The sequence below is a fragment of the Tetrahymena thermophila genome (assembly GCF_000189635.1).
Source record: "Tetrahymena thermophila SB210 genomic scaffold scf_8253886, whole genome shotgun sequence".
Lineage (NCBI taxonomy): Eukaryota > Ciliophora > Oligohymenophorea > Hymenostomatida > Tetrahymenidae > Tetrahymena > Tetrahymena thermophila.
In genome coordinates this window covers 6-22,853 of record NW_002475958.1, presented here as the reverse complement: position 1 = coordinate 22,853, position 22,848 = coordinate 6, and the positions used below count along the sequence as shown (strand labels likewise).

Here is a 22,848-nt window from a genome sequence, read left to right as displayed (position 1 = left end):
GCATACAAAGTAATTCAATAATTATATTCATTTTTATATATTATTAAAGTTGGGAAAAATTAGATTTTAAAATAGCTTTGAGTAAATTTGTCAGAAGAAATCAGTGTGAAAATTAATATTGGTTGTTTTTCATATTGATTTTGGTTATAAGATAGTCATCAATTTATATTGTATTTTAGATAACATTAAGTCTATTTATTGAAAAATTTGTTCTTTGTTAATTTAGAGAAATCTATAATTAGATTGTTAAAATATTATTATCTCTATTATTATATATTAGTTATTATAAAAAGATTTTTATTATATTTTATTATTTATTAGGGTTTATTATATTTTCGATTTTTACTTTTATTAAGAAAAGGCTTAATTAATTTATTATTTAAATTCTATTTTTAATTATTGTTGAAGAGTAAAATAAAAAGTAATTTATTCATCTATTTGTTCTTCGAGAGAGAAGATATTAATTACTTGATACTTTAGATTGTGTTTAAATTTTTTAATTAGAATCTCAATCAATTGATTAATGTCAGCTACTGTTTATAGATCTTCTAAAAGGAAGATTATTTATATTAGATTTTTGTAATAGATAAAATTAATCAATGTTTGAAACATTTTTCTATTCTATGTTAAAGTCAAATACATTTTCAAACTTGGAGCAATTAACTTTGTTATGCATGTCTGCTAAACAGCAATTTTGATTATTTGTGCTTTTTATGGGAGAAATAGATGTAGAAGTAGCAGACACGATAGTATTTATAGAATTTTGATTGAGATACTATTTATATTATTGTAAGTTGATTAAATTTTGGCTGGGAATGGAGCAGCAGGATGTAGAGATTTTATCATCTTTGTTTTAAGATAAATTGCAGCTATTCTAAGGAAACTAAACAAACTAAACTGTTTATGAAGATTATATTAAATTTGTGCTCGCATCTTTAGAATTAAATTGTTTAGCTCCACAATTATCCTATTAATTGTCTATTTCTGTATTAATCTTTATATTTAATTCAAAGGTTATCTTGGGACCAAAGTATTTCAATTATTCTTCATCCTTATTATAGCATAAACGAAATGAAATTTTAGAAATTCCAATTTAATTTGGGGCAACAAAGTTAACTATCGATGTCACTACTGATTATGTTTATGCACTTTCAATCGATTATGATTATCCTTCATAAACACCTTCTATGCATTTAAGTAGAACATTTTAAGGCCATTAAAATTCACCATTATTCTTGAGTTAAATAACCTCAGTAAATGAAGCATTAGGAGCTACAATAAGCTGCTTTTTAGGGGAGTTCATTACCTTAGCTCTATAAGAGCAAACTTAAAACTTTTAGCTTTAACGCCTTCCTCTATCGTTTTCTAGTGTGCTTTCAGGTGATAAGGTGCAGGTGCTTTATTTTGCATAGTTATTATTACTGTCACATGATACTGTAATTTTATTTTACATTACTTACAAGTTGTTTTTTTAATTCTTAAAATCATCAGCATTAGATGAATTATAAAAATTATTCATCTGGTGACTTTAAATTTTTTAAGAGCAGTAAATATTTAATTGAGGGCTTTGTTTAAGAGTTAAATGTTAAGAGCAGTGATAGGGGTATAATTTTTAAGTATTGTTAATATTAGCTTCATTGAGTGTAATGGATTGGTTTAGGCTTTAATCAGGAAATTTACCAACTTTGCGAGATAGGATAGAGTTTGTTCCTAAATTAGTTTAGTTGCTCCCATTTAAGAATGAAATTTGGGATTGATCAACAGTGCTTTAATTACCATTATCAACAAAAATACTATTAGTTAATTTGCTAGGGATAGGAACATGCGTGATGGTAGTTTTACTTTTTCTTCTATTATTTGCATGAGGGAATAATACTTATTCTTAAGCTGTTTAGGATGTTGTGTTGGAGAATTCTTCGTGATTTGCTACTGCATTTGTAAAATTTTAATTAAAATTCTAACTAATCAAATTCTTTTTTTGGTTTTGATTTAATAGCTAAGAGCAAATTGGGCTCTGGCTAAATGAATTAGATTGGTATAATAATTGTTAAAATGGTTAGCTTAAAAGCTAATCATTTTAATGATGCAGCTCTTGCTCTTTGGTTCTACTGTGATTGGATCTAGTCGACTTAGAAATAGAAGAAGAGAAATTTTCATCAAAGGGCAAATCATTTTATTTTTTGATGATATTTTAAAGATTAGAAATTAATGGAGTGAATTAAGAAGCAGAGTGAGGTAAAATTTAATTAACATAAGAGGGTATTTCAATTGATTATATACAATCTAAATCTTAGTTCAGCAAGCGATTGTTTAAAGAAGAAAAAGATGGAATTTTTGTCTATTCTAATTAATTTTCATTTAATTTACAGAAGAATTTAATTTAATTATCGCATCTAATGAATTATTTCATCTAAATGTTCTCCCCCTATTAAGTGGATTTTTGTTATTTTTCCATGCAACAATACTTGCAGCTGCTAGCTGCGATGTGCTCACTGTTATTATTTACTCTTTCTTATAACTGACTATTTCCGATAAGTTCGATAGATTATTCTTACTCTTAATTTAAAGGCATGGGTGAGTAATTCTCAGATCTAATAAAAATAATAGCTGATTCATCTAAATTAATTACTCTTTCAATCTTTTTTTCGTTCTAAATCAAAGCACTTTCTAAATTACAATCTGTATCTCTATTATTTTAGCATGTGTTTTCAATATTATGAGCATCAGCCTGGCTAAATGCCATTTCTAATTAATTTAATTTTTCTTCTAAATCGCACTAGCTTGCAAATGTTTTGGCATTTCCACCTTCGCTGAAGAGGCCAGCTTCATTATTTACACTCTTGTCAATGCATGATAAGCTGTAATTCTAATTCAGTTAAGGGTCTTCTAAATCAAAGCAGTCCATTAGCTCACAAAGATTAAATAAGGATTCATCTAAATCATTGAGTATATTATCTTCATCTGTTGATTCAACAATTTTTAGCTTGATATTTTTCATGTTTCTTTCAGCGGCGCAAGCTATCAATTGTTTGAATTCTTATTCGCAAGATACAATTAAAGATTATGAATCATCATTAAAAGAATAATTTATTTTGAATTTAAGTGGAATTCTGTCTTTAAAATTTTATTTAATCTGATCAACAAGCTATGCATATGTAAGAATTCTTCCAGGAAGCTTATAAATATTTGACTTGATTTCAATTTTGAATCCTATATTCATGTATTAAAAATATCAGGGCTTATAAAAGCAGTTATTGCTATTGGTAAAGTCAAAAGGTATGTATGAATTTATGTTCAAAAATCAGTAATTATATAATATAATAGCTTAAATAGATAATTGAAAGAGTTAAAAACAAAGTTATTTTCTTTGTTTGTCTTTTGAATTGATGATATCTTATAGTAAGTAGTATTTATTACAAAGTTAAGAATTGAATATGAAGGTTTTCTTTAATTTTGTTTATTTTTAGTAATTTATCTTCAAAAATATATTTATTTACAAAAATTTAATTATTAGTCTGCTTTTTAAAATATTAATTTATTTATTTACTATTTTTCTTGCTTGCTTGCTTGGTTTCTAAAAGTACTTCTATTTATTGATATTTCAATTTAATTAATGTTTTTTATTAGCTTAGCAGTGATTAATCACTAATTGATTAAGAATGAGTAAACTTATTCATATCAAATTCTTTGAATAGCCAAACTAATATTTTTAAATATGCAAAAAAATAAGTAAATCTCTTTAAGGCTTCATAAAAGATTGGTGATACATTAATCTTTTTAGTTGCTTAGATAAAGAAATATAAGTAGCATTTAGCAAACAAACAAGCAGTCAGTTATTAATTTTGTTCAATATTTTTGAGTTTGGATAAACAAAAAGAATAATTATATAATTATTTTTGATAGTATTCGCTCATTTTGTCTATTTATTATTATTTAATTTCTGATATTTTATATTAACAACAATAATTTATTGGAATAGATTTTAAAAGAAATCTATTTATTTTTTAGCTATTTAATTATTTTTAAAATTTATATAATTTAAATTTGTATTCATTCAAAGATTCAATATCTTTATTAATTTCTTATTATATCCCATCAAAAATGTATTTTTAGATAAGATTACAGAGTATTTAATAATATTCGCGCTAAAATTCAGATTAAGAAATTTTTATCATCAAAATAAATTAGAAGAATAATTTCTCAATTTCTAACTCGGTGAATTGATTGATTGATTTTAACTGTCTATTTTAAATTTAAGAAGACGCTATTTCAGAAGAACTGATTTTTGAAAAATACTTTTATACCATTTCAGCTAACTCAATAAGCAAAATATTTCATTACATAGCATATTACAAATTTTTTCCTTCCAGAATAAAATTAAATTTTTGACCTAATACCGATTAAGGTAAATATATAAAAAGAACCAGCTTTTTGTAATATGTAAAATGCAAAAGTATATTTTGATCAAAAATATATGATTCTATCTATTTCAAGTAATAAATATTTAATTTTGTGTATGGCCTTTTTCCAAAACAAAATATTTTTGATAAAATAGACTAGTTTTTATTTGATTTATTTCGTGGTTTGTTTTGTGCACTTTCTCAAAAATCAATAAAAAAGAAACAGTTTTCTAAATTATGTTTATTTTTCAAATTAAACCCACAAACGAGTATTTGTTTTCAATAAATTCGAATGCCTTTTAAATATATACTTTTTATAGTGCATTTTGTTACTGATGAAATAAACTTTAATTAAGAAATACTTGCTATTATTTTATATCTATCTAGATTAAATTTGACTAGTATCTAAAAAAGAAACCTACCTTAAATAATGATTAACTCATATTTTTAATATAGGAGACTTTTTGAGGTTCTACTTTAAATCAAATATCATTTTCACAAAAAACATCTAAAAATACATATTTTAAAGATAGAACATGAAATTATTTTTTATTAAATTTATTTATTTATTAGCATAAAAATTAATAAATTAATATTAAATAAAGATAAAAACAATCAATTTTTAATTGTGAAAAATATCTTTTAAATTTTTGAAATTTATTTAAATTTTATCTTTCAAAAACTAAAAATAGTTTAGATTACAATTTTTTCTATTTGATTTTTAATTTTTACTTAAAAATTAATAAAATTCATCAATTTTTAATTTAAATGTTGAAAATATTTTAAGCAAGTCTATTTTTTTCTAAATAGAAAAAACAAATAAGATTGATTTTATATGTTTCACTTTTAGTGAAAAAATATTAAGAAAGAATTAGAAATCTATTTTTTTTATCTTAAAAGATTAATATTATTTTAAAATGAATACAAACCATATAATAAAAAGCAATCACTTTGAATCTCATATGAATACATTATTTATATTAATTTTTAATAATTGAATTCTGAGATAAATAGAAACTTTACTTCGCTTTCTAAGTTTGTACATGTTTGTCATGTATATTATTTTATACCTTAATGATTATCAAGCTAGTATCTTTCAAATTTTAAGCTATTAAACTAATTTGCCACCAAATAATCTTTTAATTAATATTGTATTATTTAAATAACTATTATATTATTTAATAAATTTGGAATTACTAATTAAGGCTGTCCTTTGGAATATTTTCATTTGCAGCAACACCACCTAATTTTGCAAAGTTTTCACTATGTTTCTTTTATTTAAATAAAAATAAGCTATTAATAATTATTTGTTTTTAATTATTTACTAAGCTCTATGTAGCTTTAACGATGTCTCCATCAACTAAGAGAAGGGCATTATCGTAGAATCTAATAGTTTGACCTACCTCATTAAGGTCTTAAGCTCCAGTATAAACAGAGTAGTTACCATGTAATAAAGAATTTAATATACCTATTTTAAAAATTAAATTATCACATTTATGAAATTTTCCATCTAATTTAAATCTCTTTTTAAATGAATCATAAATAAAGCATTTGTTAATGTAAAAAACACTCTTATTTTAAGTTATTCCAAAATCAAATTAACAATCATATTACCGAGAGAGAAAGAGAGAGGAGAACGAGAATCACCAGTAACAAAAACAGGTGTGTTATCATTTAATTTTGAGGTTTTACGATTTTCTTCAGTCTTAGAAATCAAATCTTTCAATGTGTAAGTTTAGTTACCAGAAATAAACAAAGGTGCATTTAATTCAACATTAGGTAAGGTCAATGTATTAAAGTTTTTACTTGCATATACCATAATTTGCTTTTTTTTGAAAAGTATAAAGTTTAAAAAATTAATTTATTTAAGAATCATTAAGTTACTCTGAATTTATAAGTACCAGGGAATGTGTAGAAACCAGTGTGGATGATATGTTATAGGTTTGCGAATTTAGTTTTTAAAGTAGAGCCTCTACCAGCTTTAATATTTTAATAAAAAATATAAGGACTAGATATAAACATTTTTTATTGTAATTTCAAATTCCAAAATTATATATAAGTGAGTAAGATTGTAAGTCAAATATTTTATTAATCTATTTACTGTTGTATAATTCTGGGATAACCTTGTTGACAACTTCAATATATTTTGAATTTCCAGCTTTGCTGTTGGGACTAAGTAATAAACCCTTAGCCTTAGTATCATTTAAAGCTTTTTCTAATTCTTCAGCAGAGTGAGCATAAATTGGAACCAAAGTAACACCAGCCTTAGCAGCACCAACTTAGGCAGTAGTGATTTCAGAAGTATGGTTCTTTTCAACCCAAAGCAAAAGTTTATCACCTATTTTAAGATAATATGATTTGTTAAAAAGAAAGCTCTTTTCATTTATATCCTTATATATATTTATTGCTGATAATTAATTTGATGTAAATCTTAAAATAAAATACACAACTCATTTAATATGTGCTTAAATAATCCATTTATGCAATAAGACTCTAAATGGTAGAAATAAACAAAAATTATCTTAAACCATGATTTAAACTTTATGATTACTGCAATAATGATAACATTTATAAGCTGCTTTATTTGAAAAGTTAATATTTTAAGCTTGAAATGACTATAATTTGTATTTGCATAAATTGTATCTTCCCAATCACACAAAACATTTTAATTTTCTATTTTTGTACAAAAAATTTTGCTAAATGGAGAATATTTATCTTTTTTCAGCTTTATTTATTCGTGAAGAAATTTCTACAATAAATCCTTTTTTTTAATTCAGCATATTTTCTTTTGTTTTCAAAAAAACTTAATTCTTAAATCGAGATGATATTATTCTAAGATTTGCAATAAAATGAAAGTAGAGAAATATAATTATTTTTTATTACCAGCTTTCCATCCTAATTCAGTTAAACCATAAGCGAAAGCATTAGTATGAGCCTATTTGTTTATTTATTAAAAAATATTTAAAACTAAAATTAAAATTTTTTTTGAGCTTATATAGTCAAAAAATAGTGCCATGATATTAGAATTAATCTAAGAATAGATAAGAAGGAGAATAATCAAAATGGCACTCTTCAGTAATCAATACGATTTTACGTCTAATTCATTGAAAGTCCAGGTACGATTTTAATTTTCATAACGAACGGCATTACGGTTACCATTGATAGCTAACTAAGCAGCCAATGGAGATGCAGCCTTATTTGCAGTAGAAAAAGCGAATCTATTAACTTAACTAAATAATTTCATTATTATTTCTTCTCTTTTTCGAACAAGAATACTTTTTTGCTTTATTTTACTTTTTGATAGGAATGATAAACTTTATATTTATTTATTCTGTTTTAATAGTTTCTATTCATGCAATTAATTATATTATTTTTATTTTTCCTGCCCTTTCTTTTAAATATCTTTTAGGTAGGTACATCAACATAGATAGATACATACATACATACTTAGTATTTATAAATCTTTTGCAAGCTATCTCTTTTAGGTAGCTAGTTTAAATAAATGAGAGTTAACTATCTATCTATCAATCTACTTAACATTTTTATCAAATAAATATTATATTATTTAGTCTAACTAATCCATAATATTTATTTACTTAAAATATTTTACTTTATTTATTATTTGGTATAAAATATTTAAATTAATTAATGAAAAAAATTTTTTATTACTAAATATTAGAAGTAAGTGAGCAAATAAAATTCATAAATTAAATAAAATTAATTTTATTAATTTGATTTAAATACTAAAAATGATCAAATTAAATAAAAACTTCTAAGTATGATTTGGAAAAAATACAATAAATATTATTTAAATAATTCTAAATAATAATTATTTCGGACCAATAATGCTTTCAAAAAAGAGACTAACTATATTTAATTTATTTAAGCAAATAATATCATTTTAAGTGCTAAAGTCATCTTAATTTTTTTTAATTTGAGTTTCTGAAATTTAAAATTAACAGAAAAATTACATTGATGAAAATGCTCTGCATTTTTATAAAATAATGTTTATGATTTTCCTATTTTTATTTTTATTGAATTTATTTGATTTTTAAATGTTATGAGTTAATTGAAAATCTATTGCTTTTTCCAAAATTTATTTTGATTAATCATTTTTTGTGTATGTTGTAACAATCTACTTAAATTAATTATTAAAAATGCATAAAAAATCAAACATTTCTTAGATTTCAAAAGAAAAAAATCAAATTTTAATATATAATAAAATCTTAAAAAGATAAATAATTAATATTTGAAACAAGAATTTAATTTAAAATATCCAGTTTTTAAAAATGGATTACAAAGTAATAAGCTCAAAACCAAAATTTTATGCAGATGCAAATTTAAAAAAATCAGCTGAATACTATGACTATGAAAACTTAGAAATAGAATGGGGGTAAACCTTTTTTAGCAAATAGTTACTTCCTTAATTTGATAATCCATAAAATAATCATTACCAATTTAGTTTTTTTACAATAGCTTCTATTAAAAAAATATTTTTATGGAAATGCCTTCTCTTTCAAATGTTTAATTTAAAGGCATAAGTTGGATTGAGAGAAAATTTTAAGATTTATATTATTAGCATGAATGAAATTTATGTAAAATAACTAAGAATTTTTTAAATTTATTAGTGAATAGGAAAACTATGAAGTGATAAGAAAGTTAGGAAGAGGTAAATATTCCGAAGTTTTCGAAGGAATCAACTCTTTGAATAATGAGAAATGCGTTATTAAAGTCCTTAAGCCAAGTATTATTTATTAATTTCACCTTGTTTATCAATATAACTGTTTATTATGTATTTATTTTAGTCAGAAAGAAAAAAATAAAGAGAGAAATCTCTATTTTAAAGAATCTTAGTGGAGGCCCTAACATTGTTTAACTTCTTGACATAGTAAAGGATCCTGCTTCTAAGTGCACTTCATTTGTAGAATAGATTATCGTTAGGCAAATAATAATTAACTTTATTCTATATTTAAATAGGTTTTTGAGTATGTAAACAATATTGATTACAGAGAGCTTTATCCAAAGTTAAGCGATTTTGATGTTAGATTTTATATTTTTGAAGTGCTAAAGGTAACAAAAATATAATATAATATGATTTATAGTTTTTAAATTTCATTTATTATCTATTTATAGGCTTTAGATTTTTGTCATAGTTAAGGTATTATGCATAGAGATGTAAAACCACATAATATTATGATAGATCATGAAAAGAAATAACTAAGACTCATAGATTGGGGTTTGGCTGAGTACTACTTCCCAGGAAAAGATTATAATGTAATGGTTTTTTTTTAGAATTTAGCATGAAATTCTTATTCAATATTTTTAAAATAGGTAAGAGTAGCTTCAAGATATTTTAAAGGGCCTGAATTGTTAGTAGATTACTAATACTATGATTACAGTTTGGATATTTGGAGCTTGGGTGCTATGTTTGCTGGTATGATTTTCAAAAAAGAACCATTCTTCTAAGGAAACGATAACTATGATTAACTTGAAAAGATAGCAAGAGTCCTTGGTACAAATGAATTATATGATTATCTAAATACATATAACCTCGAGTTAGATCCTAAATTTGAAGGAATTTTGGGCAAGCATACAAAGAAACCTTGGTCAAAGTTTGTTAATAATGACAATAAGAATTTAGCAGTAAATGAAGCAATTGACCTTCTATCAAAGATGCTTGTTTATGATCATGTATTTTTTAAATTCATAATAAATATAATTAGTTACTATATCTTAAATTTTAAAATAGGCTTAAAGAATAACACCTAAAGAAGCCATGCAACATGCTTATTTCTTCCCTATCTTGTAATACCATGAAAAAAACTCTAAGCCTGAAGAATCAAATAAAAAATGAAAAACTAAAAGATATAAAAATAGTATCATTTTAAGCAAATATTTTTGCGCATCTTGATCTAGCTCAATAAATTATATTGATTGCTATCTGCACAAAAATTATGACATTAAAACTTACTTACTTTTTTAACAAAAATTATAATAAGAGTTAATTTTGATTTGTAAATCCTTTTATATAGTAATTAATATTTTAAGTTAATTTTCTTATTAATTCATTTCTAGCCTACTTATTATATATGTATTTATTATTATAAATCCATTCCAAATATAATTAACTCTCCCTAATTACTAATTTATCTATGTGTGTGTAGATAGTAAGTAAGTTTTTTATTCACATTAATTTTTAAAAAAGAATTTTTTATAATTTACTTAGAAAGCTTTTATTTTTTTAAGAATAAAAAGCATACATTTTAATATTTAATTTTTTTGTGAGTTTTGAGAAAATTATAACTTAAAATAAAAATGGTTGATTCAGTATTCCAAAATAGCATCATTAGTTCAGTTGATAGTTAGTTAATGATATGATTCTAGAATTCTTTTAATTTAAAAAAAATTTTTATTTAGATTTTATAGTATTAATTAATATTTATTATTTGCTAAATAAAATAGAAAATGAATAAATATCCTTTTTTCAATCTCTATTATCTTTAAAGATAGTAAAACAAGTGTGAGATAAGAAGAATAAGATTTGATACTATCTATGTTAAGAATGTGTAAAAAGCAAATTAATTAATTTATCAATAATACATTCATTCATTCTTGCCTGATTGATTGATTTATATTTGGAAGCAGCTTATTAAACTCTATAAGAAACGTCATAAATATAATTAATTGATATTTACATAAAATATCTTAATATAAAATATTAAAAAGTATGTTTAGCAGTCTTTTAGAGAAAGGAAAAAATTTAACTAACAAGGCAAAAGACCTTGTTTAGTAGATTGGTAGCGAAATAGACTAACAAAATCAAGCTTAATTGAAAGGATTAACAGGGTAGTCTCCTGCAAATAGTACTCCTTAGAACCAATAAAGATCTCAATAGCAATAGCAATAATAGTAATAATCACAAACTAATAAGAACAAATAAGAAGACTTTAAAGATTAATAAAAAGAAAAATTATTATTAGATCACATTTAATAGCTCAAACAAATAGAAAAAAGCTTAAGTGAACCTCTCTAAAATAGTACTCCTGAAGATTAAAAGAAAAAAATCACTTCTATGGTCAATACTATTTTAAAAGAAAATATGATGAAATTTATAGAAAAGGTAAAGTAACAAATCGTTATAAAGATACACGAAAGAGTAGTTAAGCTTATAGATGAAAATTTAGGAGATGATATTCCAAAAGATTAGAAAGACTAATTGAAAACTATTTTCAATGTCGACTATGATGAGAAAGATTTGATGCAATAAAATGAGGAATTCAATTATGATAATATTTTATAGCTTTTTGTTTAAAAAGAAGACTATGAAACGTTAAAAGTTTAATTAGAAAAGTCAAATAGCTTATACGCTGAAGTCAGAAAAATTATAGAAGAATAAGAAGCCTATATAGTTGTAGAGAAGAAAGAACTGCAAGAAAAATAGCAGTCTCAAGAAAAACTGATTCAATCTTTATAATAAGAAGTTAAAAGAAATGAAGAAAACCTTATTCAGAAAACCAATGAGCTGCTTAAAACTGTCGAAGATAACAATGAATGGTAAGAGAGATTTTAGAATATCAAAAAAAGTGTATCAGATTCAGATAAGCTTTTAAAAGAATAAGAGAATATTGTCAAAAATTTAGAATAGTAGCTTCTTAATAAGTCTGAATAAATAAATTAATTAACATAGCAAAATGACTAACTGAGTGAAGCTCTTAAAAAACTTAAAGCTTAAGCTTCAAATGAGAATTAAAATATTGACCATTTGAACAAAAAGATTGAAGAACTGAATAGCTTGATGCAATAAAAAGAAACAGAAAAAGAAGTTGCTAAAGAAGAGAAATAATAGTTATAACTTAAAACAGAAGAATAAAATAAGCAAATAGCTGAAATGTAAGTTTAGATAGAAAACTTAAACTCTGAACTTAAGGTTAGCAAGTAAAATTATGAAGAGTCTATGTAAAATAAATAAAACAGCCAAGAGATTGAGGATAAATTAGAATCAGAAAAAAATGCATTAAAAGAACAGCTTGAAAATAAATATAATGAAATTTGTGGTTAAAAAGATGCTTAAATTTCATAATTGTAAGAAGAAATATAAAAATATAGTCTCGAAATCTAATAGTTAAAAGAGCAACTATAATAATAGATTAACAAAGAAGCTTCATTAAATGATTAAATTTCTTAATTACAAAAAGAAAGTGAAGAAATAGCAAATTTAAAATAATAGCTAGATTAAGTATAGAACAAGTAGAATGAAATTCTTGCTTAAAAACAATAGGAAGTAACTGATTTGTAAAATTAATTATAAGAAATGACAGCTCAAATAAATGAGGGAACTAAAAAATTATTAGATTAGGAAAATAAAAATCACAGTCTTTCTTAATAAATTTAAGAATTGGTTAACGTTTAATAAAAAAATATTGAGTTATAGAATTAAATAGTTTAGCTTTAAGAAAATGAATAAAAGTAAGGCCAAGAAAAGCATTCACTTATTTAGAAAAATGAGCATTAAGTTAATGAAATTAACTAATAAAAAGAATAAATTACCAAACTATAAGCTGAATAAAGAGAATTAGAAGAGAAGGTTTAAAAACTTAAAGATACGATAGAAGAGAACGAAGATATGATAAACAAGCTTAAGCAGAAAGAACAAAATATTACTAATGATTCTTCTTCTTTGAAACAAAAATTAGAAGAGGAGATTGAAGAGTTAAAAAGACATGCCCACGAAGTAAAAGAATAATTTAATGTAGAAAGAGGAGAAATTATAGAAAAACACAAATAAGACATACAAAAATTATAAGAGTCATTATCAAAGGAAGGCTAAGGTATATCTGACGAAATTGCTAAACTCAACGAGGAGAGAACAAAACTTAGTGATGAAAATTTTGAATTGAAACAAAATATAAAAGATCATCAGAAAGATATATAGGCTAAAGAAGAGGAAATTAAGAAAATTATGAAAAATTTAGAAGAATAAATTCAATAATTTAATAATTTGAAAGATAGTTACAATAAATTAGAAGAGGAATCTAATAAATCCAAGAAAGACTTTGAAAAAAGAATGGAAAAATTATCTTCAAAAAAGAAAGAAGCACTAGAAAAGTTAGAGAATAATATAAAAGAACTAAATATCCAAGTATAGTAAAAGGATGAAGCCATTTAAAAACTTGAAACAGAAAAGACAGAAACAGAAAAAAAATATTAATAACTTAAAAAGGACAGTTCAACTCAATCATCTATTCAAGAAGAGCTTAATGCCTAAATAAATCAAATTAAATAAGAATATGAATTGATAAGCCAAAAATTATAATCTGAAAATAATGAACTGAAACAGAACCATGAGGCTTAAATTAAAAAGTTAAATGCAGACTAAATTGAAGAAGTTCAAAATTTGAAAGATTAATTCTAACAATAAACTGAATAGCTAAAATAAAATCTTAGTCAACAGGAATAAGAGTTAACTTAGCAGATAAAGATTAAAGAAGAAGAGTATAATGTAAAATTAGAAGATGAAAAGTACATTACAGTTGATAATAATAGAATTTTGGTAAGAGAATATATTTAATAGCTTCAATGTGAATCTGAGTAAAAGAGAGATCAAATTAAGTAATTAGAATAATAATTGCAAGAAAAAAAAGATTAAATAAGTAATTTAGAAACATAAATTCCATTATTAAAATAAAAAATAGAATAGTTAGAATGTGAGCTTAATTCTCATTTAACTGAAAAACAAAATTAATAAGAATCTTAAAACTCTTCTTTGTCACAAAAAGATGAAGCAATTAAGCTGCTTTAAACTTAAATTAGCTAATAAGAAGAATAGTTAAAGGAACTCATTTAGCATAAGGAAGATAATTTATAATCTCATTCCGAAAAAGACTCTTAAATTAATTCATTAACTTCTTAAATATCAGATTAAGTGTTAAAATTAGAAGAACTATAAAAACAAAAGGATGAGTTGCAAAGAGAGAAAGATGAGTTGTAGAAAGAAAAAGAAAGTTAGCAATAAGAATCATAAAATTAATTGATATAAGAAATTACTTTACTCAAGCAGTAATTATCAGATAGTCAAAAGTAAATTGAAGAAAATGAAAAATAGATTGCATAAATAAGTTAAGAGCACAAGACAGTTGTGGATGGATTATAAGAAAGCTATAATAGAAAAGAGAAGGAGGCTAAATAGTTGGAAGATTAACTAATTAGAATATAGTAATAACATTAGGAAGAACAAGCAGAGTTGTAAAAGAAATCTTAATTAGACAGTTCAAACATGGTAAAGTTAAATGAGAAAAACCAAAAAAATATAGAGGCTCTAAAGAGAGGAAATAGAGAATTAATTAACATGATTATTGATAGCTATTCAGCTTTATCTAATTAACTAGATAATGCCAATATTTAGAGTTAAGTTAACGCCATTACTGAATGTATTAAAAATACTAGTCCAGACATCATGAAAGAATTTTAAAAGTTCTTATTGGAATCAAGAAATTTAATTTCTGAGCATTACTAAAACTAAATAAATAATGTCAAAAATTAAGAAAAGCAAAGATACAATAAGTTGTTAGAGCAATTTAATAAGAGTTAAGATGACATAAAGTAACTTAATTCTAAAATAAAGGCTGCAGAAAAGCTAGAAAGACAAGTCTAAGAATATAGCGATATTATAGCTCTTCAAAAATAGACTATTTAGAAAAAAGAAGCAGCATTTAAAGATCTCCAAATTGAAATCTCTTCATCAGATGCTGATAAAAGAACAGAATTAGCAAACTTGTAGGAAAAAGTTTAGTTGCTAAAACAGAAAAATGAATAATTAATATCAGAGAATACAGCTTAAAAAGAATTAAATGCTAAAATTCTTCATGATATTTAAGACTTAGAATAAAGCAAAGCTTAACTTGAAGAAAAGGCAAATCAGGGTAGTGATTTGATAATGCTGATCTAAGAAAAAGATAGCCAAATTTAAGCCTTGGAAGAAAGTCTTTCAAGCTTATAAACTATTCACGAGGATTTCTAAAAAAGAAATGAATAATTAGCTAAGAAGTATGACTTTGAACTAAAAAAAATAAGAACAGAGCTTGCTTAATCTAAAGAAAAAATTGCACTTGTTGATGAATTGACTGCTCAAATAGCTTAGTTGGAAAGTGCTTTTAATGAAAAGAACTAAAAGTATAACACTTTATAAGAAAAGTATGCAGAATCTGAAAAGGAAAGAGCTTTAATTAAAAATGAAACAAATTAATTACTAAATAAACTAAAATCTGATGCTGTAAAGTCTGAATACTAAATTGATCGTAGAGTAATTTCTAATTTCCTAGTTTAATACTTTGACACAAATTCTAGTAATCAAGTAAAATTGCAAATTCTAGAAACAATGTCTTCAATCTTGCAATTTAATGAAGAATAAAAAGCAAAGATTGGCATCTAGAAATAAAAATTAGGATATGTATCTGCTCCTTAAAATTAATAATAAGATCAAAATAATGGATAGAAAAGTTTAGCAGATAAATTCTTCTCATTCCTTCTTTCAAATGATGAAGAAGAGTCCAAATGATAAAAAGTTATATTTTAAAAATATTTTTAATTTTGTAAATTTATTTAGAAGAAAACTCATGTTTTTATAAAAAAAATTTTATATCAAATAAATTTATTTCTAAATTCATTTTAATCTTTATTTTTTAATTAAATTTAAATTAAAAACTAATTGTTAAAAGTTCTTTAAACTATCTAAAATTTTATCAATATTAAGGATACTGTTAGGTTTATTTTTAAAGAAAATGATTAGCATTAAAGATAGGAACGTTACAATGATTATTTTTTAAGAGATCATTTATTTTTAAAATATATCTTTTTAATTTTGTAAACAGTTTAATAAAAAAATTGTAACTTTCAAATTAAAGTAATAAATTTAACTCTTATGATTTTTTGCTAAATATTATAAAAATATTAAATGATGTTTGTTTGCTTTTTTAAATCCTTTTCAAAAAATATAAATAATTAAAATTACAAATATTTATTTTTTAAGTTAATAATATATATGTATTATTTCTATATTTAAATTAGTTTAACTAATTTTTTATGAATTTTCCTAAAATTTTAATTGATTTGAGTTAAGTTAAAAAACTATTTTATAGATAATATTTGTTTTTAAAATATGTTTTAGAGAATTCTATTAAAATTTAAAATGAGGATATACTATATAGATATTTATTTAATGATTATGCTTTTCGATTGAATTTTATTACTAAAATATGTTTTAAAAAATTTTTTAAACAGTTTAAAGAGACTATGAATTTTAATTTGAAAAAAACTCAAAATTTTAAAAATGAAGAATTTATTTTAGATGTTTTACTTGGCTTAAATAATATTATAAAAAATCAAATATATCTCCTTTTTTAGTTTTTTTTAGGGTTTGAATAATAAAGAATACAAGCATTTTCTTTTATTTCTTAATAAAATAATATATTTTCAAATAAATTTTTAATTTAGTTAAATTAATTTTGTATAAATTTTGGTAAGATTTAAAATTGATTTTATTGAATTGCTATAAAACAATTTTACAGATTTTTTTAAAAGAAATGAAAATTTATTATGAATTCAAATGTATATATACTATTACCATAAAGCTAACATCTTGAAATATTTTGTATGTAGAGTTAATTAATTTAAACCAATTTCTCATATTGTTTATTATAGACTAAAATATTTTTTGTATTAAAAAATACTCTTCTAATTTCAAAACATTATCTTTCATGAATAAATTTTTTAATATGCTTGTTTGTTTATTGGTATGGTTTTATCAGATAAAATGTTTTCATTTTCATAAATCTATATTCAAAATACCCTTCTTCTTTTAAGGATGTAAATTTGAAATAGCTTGAGGGTTTGTGGCGTCACCATTATATCTTACATATCTACCTGTTCTGTTTTGAGTTTTTCTGTAATTTCCTTTTAATATTAAACCACCTGCAGTATTTTGATAAGCCTAATGAATAGCATTAATTTAAGAGGATGGAGCGTAAAAGAATTAATCAATAACAACCCAGTTGTAAGAGCCAGAGCAATAAGGATAAGTAAGAGAACCTGCGTAATAGAAATAGTTCATTTAAAAGCTATCCATTGTTAAATATCTGCTAATATCGATTTCTTATGAAGTAGTTTCATTGTGTTTGGTATTGATTACTTATTCAAGCAAAGGATCTAAAGGAGCCTTATCGTCTATTTTAAAAAGAAGAGCAACTACAACCTTATCATTAACAGGCTTCTTAAATCCATACAAATGGAAAAGTTATACCTCCATATCAGCCTAATATCCATTGATAGTGTGCTCTGCAGGAGTTCTAAAACGAATGTTATCTAGACGGAAAGTACCAGCAACATTAAGAGTGGTAATGTAGTATAAATATCCTAATCCATCATCATTTACAGCTGTCATAACAATAGTTGTATTGAATTTACGGACAAGCATTTTACTGGTTTCATAACGAGCAAACATATACTAGTTAGGAGCAGTTGAATTACGATCAGAAGATAATAAGTCAATAGGACTTTGAACTTATGAAGTAGAGCATGTCTTTACTTATTCCCAGGTCCAATTAGCACCATAATCTTTGTAATCAAAACCATTGAATTCATCATAGACAACTGATGCCTAAACAAATCCAGCAAATAAAAATAAAGCTACAATAAGCATTAAGTTATTTTAATTCATTTTAACTTTAAAAATATCCTTTCGCAAATGTGGACTTTTTTGTTACTACCTTATTGAAAATTAATTAATTTTTCTTTTAAATTTGTTATTGAGTTCAACCCCTTTATTTGCAATTTATTATTGAAATTATATTGTAATTCTTTTATTCTTTTTCTTGTTTGCAAAATCAAGCAAAGATTCTAGTTTTTTTTTTCTTGGTTTTCATTATTGATAATATGCTGAGTTATTTATGCAATTATCTTCATATAATAACTTGGTATGGCTTATATACTGAAAGTGAATAAAAATGAATAAATATCCTTCAATGTGTACCTTTAGAAACTCTAGCTTTGCTCAATCGCAGCTTTTGCATGCTTAAAGTATTGACTAAAATTAAAAGATTATGCGTCATTTAAAAAATTTTTAATAATATTCTTAAATTTTATTTTTAATGATCTATCCCTTAAATAATTTAAAAAGTACCAAATATCTTACAATTTATATTTGACGTCCGTAGTGAGCGAATATAATCCATAAATAATAAACCCTTAATACTTTTAAATAGTTGAATTAATTATTTTCTTTTGTTAATCCCCCTATGGAATTAAGTATTACTCTAATTGTTTACATGACAATATATAATATTATTCATCCATTCTTTGTTATATTAACAAAAGAGTTGGACTATACATACAATTAGAAAGTGTAAAAAAAACTTTAACTAATATTAAATATTAAATTTAAAAACAAAAAATAAACAAAATAATAATTTAATGAAACTCTTTAAAATTTATAATTAATTATATATAATTACATAATGAATCTCTACATAATAAAATAGAATTAAGTAAGAATTATTTATATAAATTAATTAATCAGCTAATTATATTTATAAGAAATTTTATTGCATAATTATTTAACCCTATCCAAAAAATATTGAATTAGTAATATATTATTTTATTAATTAATTAATTAGTTGTTTATTTGTTAGTTAGTTAATTATTTATTTATTTAGATAGATAGTACTAACTGTCTTAGTAAATTTTTATTCTTTTTCAATTTCCATAATAGCTTTCTTCACAAACTATTAGTTAATAAATTAATGGTAAGAATTTAACTTTTTTCTCACCTATCAACCTAGTTATCTACTTATTATCGTCATTACTTTAATTCTATTTTATAAAGTTTCTAAATTAATTAAAACTCAAAAAAATTAAATTACTTCTATTATAAGTCTATATACTTCCATAAATTAATCAACTCCTATTTCTTTTTCTAAGTAGTACCTTAGTGCCTCAATTTTAGAGCCAGTTGTATCTTTATTTGATATACCAGGTACAATAAATGGTTTTCCATCAATTTGCAAGAACCTAAAATTAAAAATATTTAATATTTATTAACAAATTAACAATAAAATATTATTTATTACTTTGGGAAAATTTAGAATTATTAATCTCCGAAATTTTCTTCCTCCTCATCTTTTTACTTTGAATTTGATGGTTTGTTAGCTAAACAATCTTAAATAGACTATAGTAAATATCCGTATCCTTATTCTTCTAAAGCTATTTTGAATAAAATATTATTTTAAAATTAAAAAAAAAATAAATTATTATTAATTTATTTAATCAAATAATTACTTTCATCGTCATCTCCTCTTTAATTTCCATTAATCATATTAGGGGCAGCAATATTGACTTAAGAAGGTTTTTTAGAAATCTAATTGCTGCTAACAGCACTATTATTATTGGTGCCAAAAGGAGAAAGTGTTGGTTTAATAGCAAGTTAGCTACCAGATTAAGGAAGCAATGATTTTTTCTCAATTTTATTTAAAATATTCTAGCTACTTGTATTATCTGATTATGTAATTACATTATTAACAGAAATGTTTGTAACATTATTATTCACTTTAAGAGCTTCTTTTATAATACTTGAATTATTGCTGTTTGGAATACTTGAGGATGGAGTTTAATTCTATCCTTCTTTATATTTATCAGTGATGTATTTTAAGTTTTCATTAATTAAATTTTAGCTGCCTGGCTTAGAAATAATACTATTCTCTTTTGATTACATTTATGAAGGCTATTAGCTGTTAATTTTATTCAGCATAGTTAAATAGCTATTGCTTGTGTTTATACTGTTGCTTGTATTATCTTAGCTTTACACTTAATTATTCATTCCAAATTAACGGTAAGGAGAAGATCCTCTATTAAAATTTTCTTTGTTAAAACTATTATTGTTGCTATTGTTTATGCTATTATTTTATTATTAAGATGAATATTAGCCTCTCAAAGGACTTTTATTTATAAAATAAGATTATTATGGAAGTATTTGAGACTTTTATATAGAATCCATAGGACTCTTTGTAATTGATTATTATTGTTATTACTATTTTTATTACTGCTATTATTGTTACTAAAGTTAGCTTTTTTGAAGCAAGGTTAATTAAGACTATGATGACTGTTAAGAAGGGTTTTTAGAGCTGAATTATGACCCTGCTTAGAACAACCCTGAATTAATTTGTGATTATTATTATTACTGTTATAGTTGAATTTATGATTGTTATTATTATTAAAACGATTGCAAGCTTGGTTATTATTACATAGGAATTGGTTTTGCAAACTGTGATGATGAGTCAGTTTGACCATCTTTTTTGAGTAAGCTAGAACTAGGTTTTTACTAAGGTAATTCAACTTTTGGATTTTAGTCAAGCTTTTTAAAATTCTCATTTATTTGTTGTTCTCTGTTTTTTTTAAATTAATTTTTCAATAAAAAATTTTAATAATTTAATAAAAATGTTTAATTTATTTATTAGTTACTTTTATTTTTCTAACTCTTACTAGTCGTTTTATTGAGAAATTTAATCTGCAGGATTTCTGATTTCCAAAATTTGAGCTCCTGACTAAGGATCATTTCTTTGTAATGTATTTGAGAATAATTCACTGATACGATTCTAAATTTAATAATTTTTAATAATCACTTCTTTGTTTGTTTATCCAAATAATTTACCTTTAAAAAATCTTTTTCCAAAATTTTGCGAATAGATGGCCTTTATGTGGGATCTTTGATAAGCATTTCTGAAATTAGATCTCTTAAATCTTAAGAGTATTACTCTGGAATTGGTGGATATGTTCCTCTTAAAATTTTCAAAACTAAACCTTTCATACCTAATGTTATTGGTTGAAAAATATTTTATGCTATTTTAAATTAAAATATTATTATACTGTTAGCATCAAATGCATGATTTAAAGTAGTCATTTCATATAAGATACATCCAAGAGACCAAATGTCTGATTTTTGATTGTAGGGTTTTTCTTAACAAATTTCTGGGCTTAAATAGTAGGGAGTACCTATAGCTGTTTTTGCGCAGTCATATGTATGCTAAAGAACTCTAGCAATACCAAAATCACCTTTAAAATTTTACGTTAGAAAAAAAATTAGTTGTTTGAAGAAATAAATTAGTTTTTATATTTGAATTCAAACCTTAAATTAAATATTTATTTTAATTAGTGTTGTTTTAAAAAAACTCTAGCTTTTAATTGATTTAAAGTTTTTTTAAAGAGCAAGCATGCGTGAGAAAACAAAAAAATATTTTATTTAAAGTTCATTAACAGCATACCTATTTTTATATCTCCCTTTGCATTCAAAAATATGTTTTGCGTCTTTAAATCTCTGTGTAGAATTTTTCGATCATGAACGTGTTTTATTGCCAAAGCCATTTGAACAAACCAATCTATAATTTATTTTTCGCTAAAGAGCTGTCCTTTTTCTTTTTGTTTTGCTATTTTCGTATACAAATCTCCCCCTTAAGCATATTCCATAATTATACACAAACACCTTTGTTATATTAAGTTAGATAATAATTAGCAAAACTATTAAATATATATATATACCTTTTTTCTATAAAAGATTCTCTATAAGTAATAATATAAGGATGTTTCATAGCTTTCAAAACATGAACTTCATTCAATGCTTCTTCTCTTTGTTTTCTATCCATTTTTGATATATCAATAATCTATTTAATATTAATGTATATCAGAACATTCAAATATTGTTATGAGTAATATCAATAATACCTTAATCACATAGTATTTTTTGTTATTTTCAGTGTTTGATTAAACAAGGACCGCATAACCAAAACTACCTAATAATTAATTATTTTTGAAGGGTTTATAGATTTGATAATATGAGTGATTAAGAAGTGGTTACCTTTACCAACAACTTTGATTTTAGTATACTTTTCCATATTTACTTATTATCTTAATTTTTTAATTTATTTTGACAAATTTGATTGATTTGAACTAATTAATATTTTTAAAAGATATAAGCATATATCACTGATATTTTTTGTTTTATTTTTGAATTTCCAATCTCATTTTAAAATTAAATGCTTTCAAATTTAATAACGAATTTTTTTTTACTTATCTGCTGATTGTTAAATCAAAATTTTTGACAAAAACTTTTAAAATCTTGAAATTATTTGGTAGATTCAAATTTCATATAACAAATTAGCTTTAAAAATATTATAAATATTTATATATCAATACCATTCCTTTTATCAATTTTTTTTAAATATGTTGTAAAAATTTTTGAAAATAAACAAAAAAGTTATAAAAATTAGAGTTATCAACTTATGGAAACACTTGAATTAGAATTTTTCTAAATAAGAAACTTAATTGATAAAAAATTTATTTATTTTAAAGTAAATAATTTTTTTCATGTTTGTAATTAAATTAAACAAAAAAGGGTTGGGGTTGGGGT

General features: G+C 23.2%; 6 protein-coding genes across 6 annotated transcripts; 2 read left to right on the top strand and 4 right to left on the bottom strand. All coding sequences in view use genetic code 6, as the record gives it.

The window, feature by feature from the left end:
- Nucleotides 1-526: 526 nt before the first annotated feature.
- TTHERM_01000200 (hypothetical protein) lies at nucleotides 527-3,220 on the bottom strand (the record flags this gene model as incomplete). Its single annotated transcript, XM_001027469.3, has 1 exon — nucleotides 527-3,220. The coding sequence occupies one exon, from the start codon at nucleotides 3,218-3,220 to the stop codon at nucleotides 527-529; it is 2,694 nt and encodes an 897-aa protein (XP_001027469.1).
- A 2,276-nt stretch (nucleotides 3,221-5,496) lies between these two features.
- On the bottom strand, nucleotides 5,497-7,644 carry TTHERM_01000190 (acyl-CoA synthetase (AMP-forming)/AMP-acid ligase II; the record flags this gene model as incomplete). Its single annotated transcript, XM_001027468.2, has 8 exons — nucleotides 5,497-5,536; nucleotides 5,598-5,671; nucleotides 5,726-5,868; nucleotides 6,015-6,225; nucleotides 6,285-6,379; nucleotides 6,502-6,738; nucleotides 7,284-7,335; nucleotides 7,495-7,644. The coding sequence occupies 8 exons, from the start codon at nucleotides 7,642-7,644 to the stop codon at nucleotides 5,497-5,499; spliced, it is 1,002 nt and encodes a 333-aa protein (XP_001027468.2).
- Nucleotides 7,645-8,689: 1,045 nt separating this feature from the next.
- Nucleotides 8,690-10,254, top strand: TTHERM_01000180 (casein kinase II alpha subunit; the record flags this gene model as incomplete). The annotated part of the gene is made up of 7 exons (XM_001027467.3): nucleotides 8,690-8,793; nucleotides 9,029-9,144; nucleotides 9,206-9,321; nucleotides 9,378-9,470; nucleotides 9,534-9,674; nucleotides 9,732-10,091; nucleotides 10,150-10,254. The coding sequence occupies 7 exons, from the start codon at nucleotides 8,690-8,692 to the stop codon at nucleotides 10,252-10,254; spliced, it is 1,035 nt and encodes a 344-aa protein (XP_001027467.2).
- Nucleotides 10,255-11,127: 873 nt separating this feature from the next.
- TTHERM_01000170 (hypothetical protein) lies at nucleotides 11,128-15,954 on the top strand (the record flags this gene model as incomplete). Its single annotated transcript, XM_001027466.1, has 1 exon — nucleotides 11,128-15,954. One exon carries the CDS (start codon nucleotides 11,128-11,130, stop codon nucleotides 15,952-15,954), a length of 4,827 nt encoding a protein of 1,608 aa, XP_001027466.1.
- A 1,266-nt stretch (nucleotides 15,955-17,220) lies between these two features.
- TTHERM_01000160 (eukaryotic-type carbonate dehydratase) lies at nucleotides 17,221-18,111 on the bottom strand (the record flags this gene model as incomplete). The annotated part of the gene is made up of 1 exon (XM_001027465.3): nucleotides 17,221-18,111. One exon carries the CDS (start codon nucleotides 18,109-18,111, stop codon nucleotides 17,221-17,223), a length of 891 nt encoding a protein of 296 aa, XP_001027465.1.
- A 708-nt stretch (nucleotides 18,112-18,819) lies between these two features.
- On the bottom strand, nucleotides 18,820-22,388 carry TTHERM_01000150 (plant dual-specificity MAP kinase kinase family domain protein; the record flags this gene model as incomplete). The annotated part of the gene is made up of 11 exons (XM_001027464.3): nucleotides 18,820-19,262; nucleotides 19,313-19,460; nucleotides 19,520-19,652; nucleotides 19,728-20,830; nucleotides 20,907-21,040; nucleotides 21,097-21,254; nucleotides 21,312-21,497; nucleotides 21,707-21,924; nucleotides 21,981-22,102; nucleotides 22,164-22,231; nucleotides 22,297-22,388. Coding segments are annotated over 11 exons (2,478 nt in total), but the record flags the coding sequence as incomplete, so codon positions are not given.
- Nucleotides 22,389-22,848: the final 460 nt, after the last annotated feature.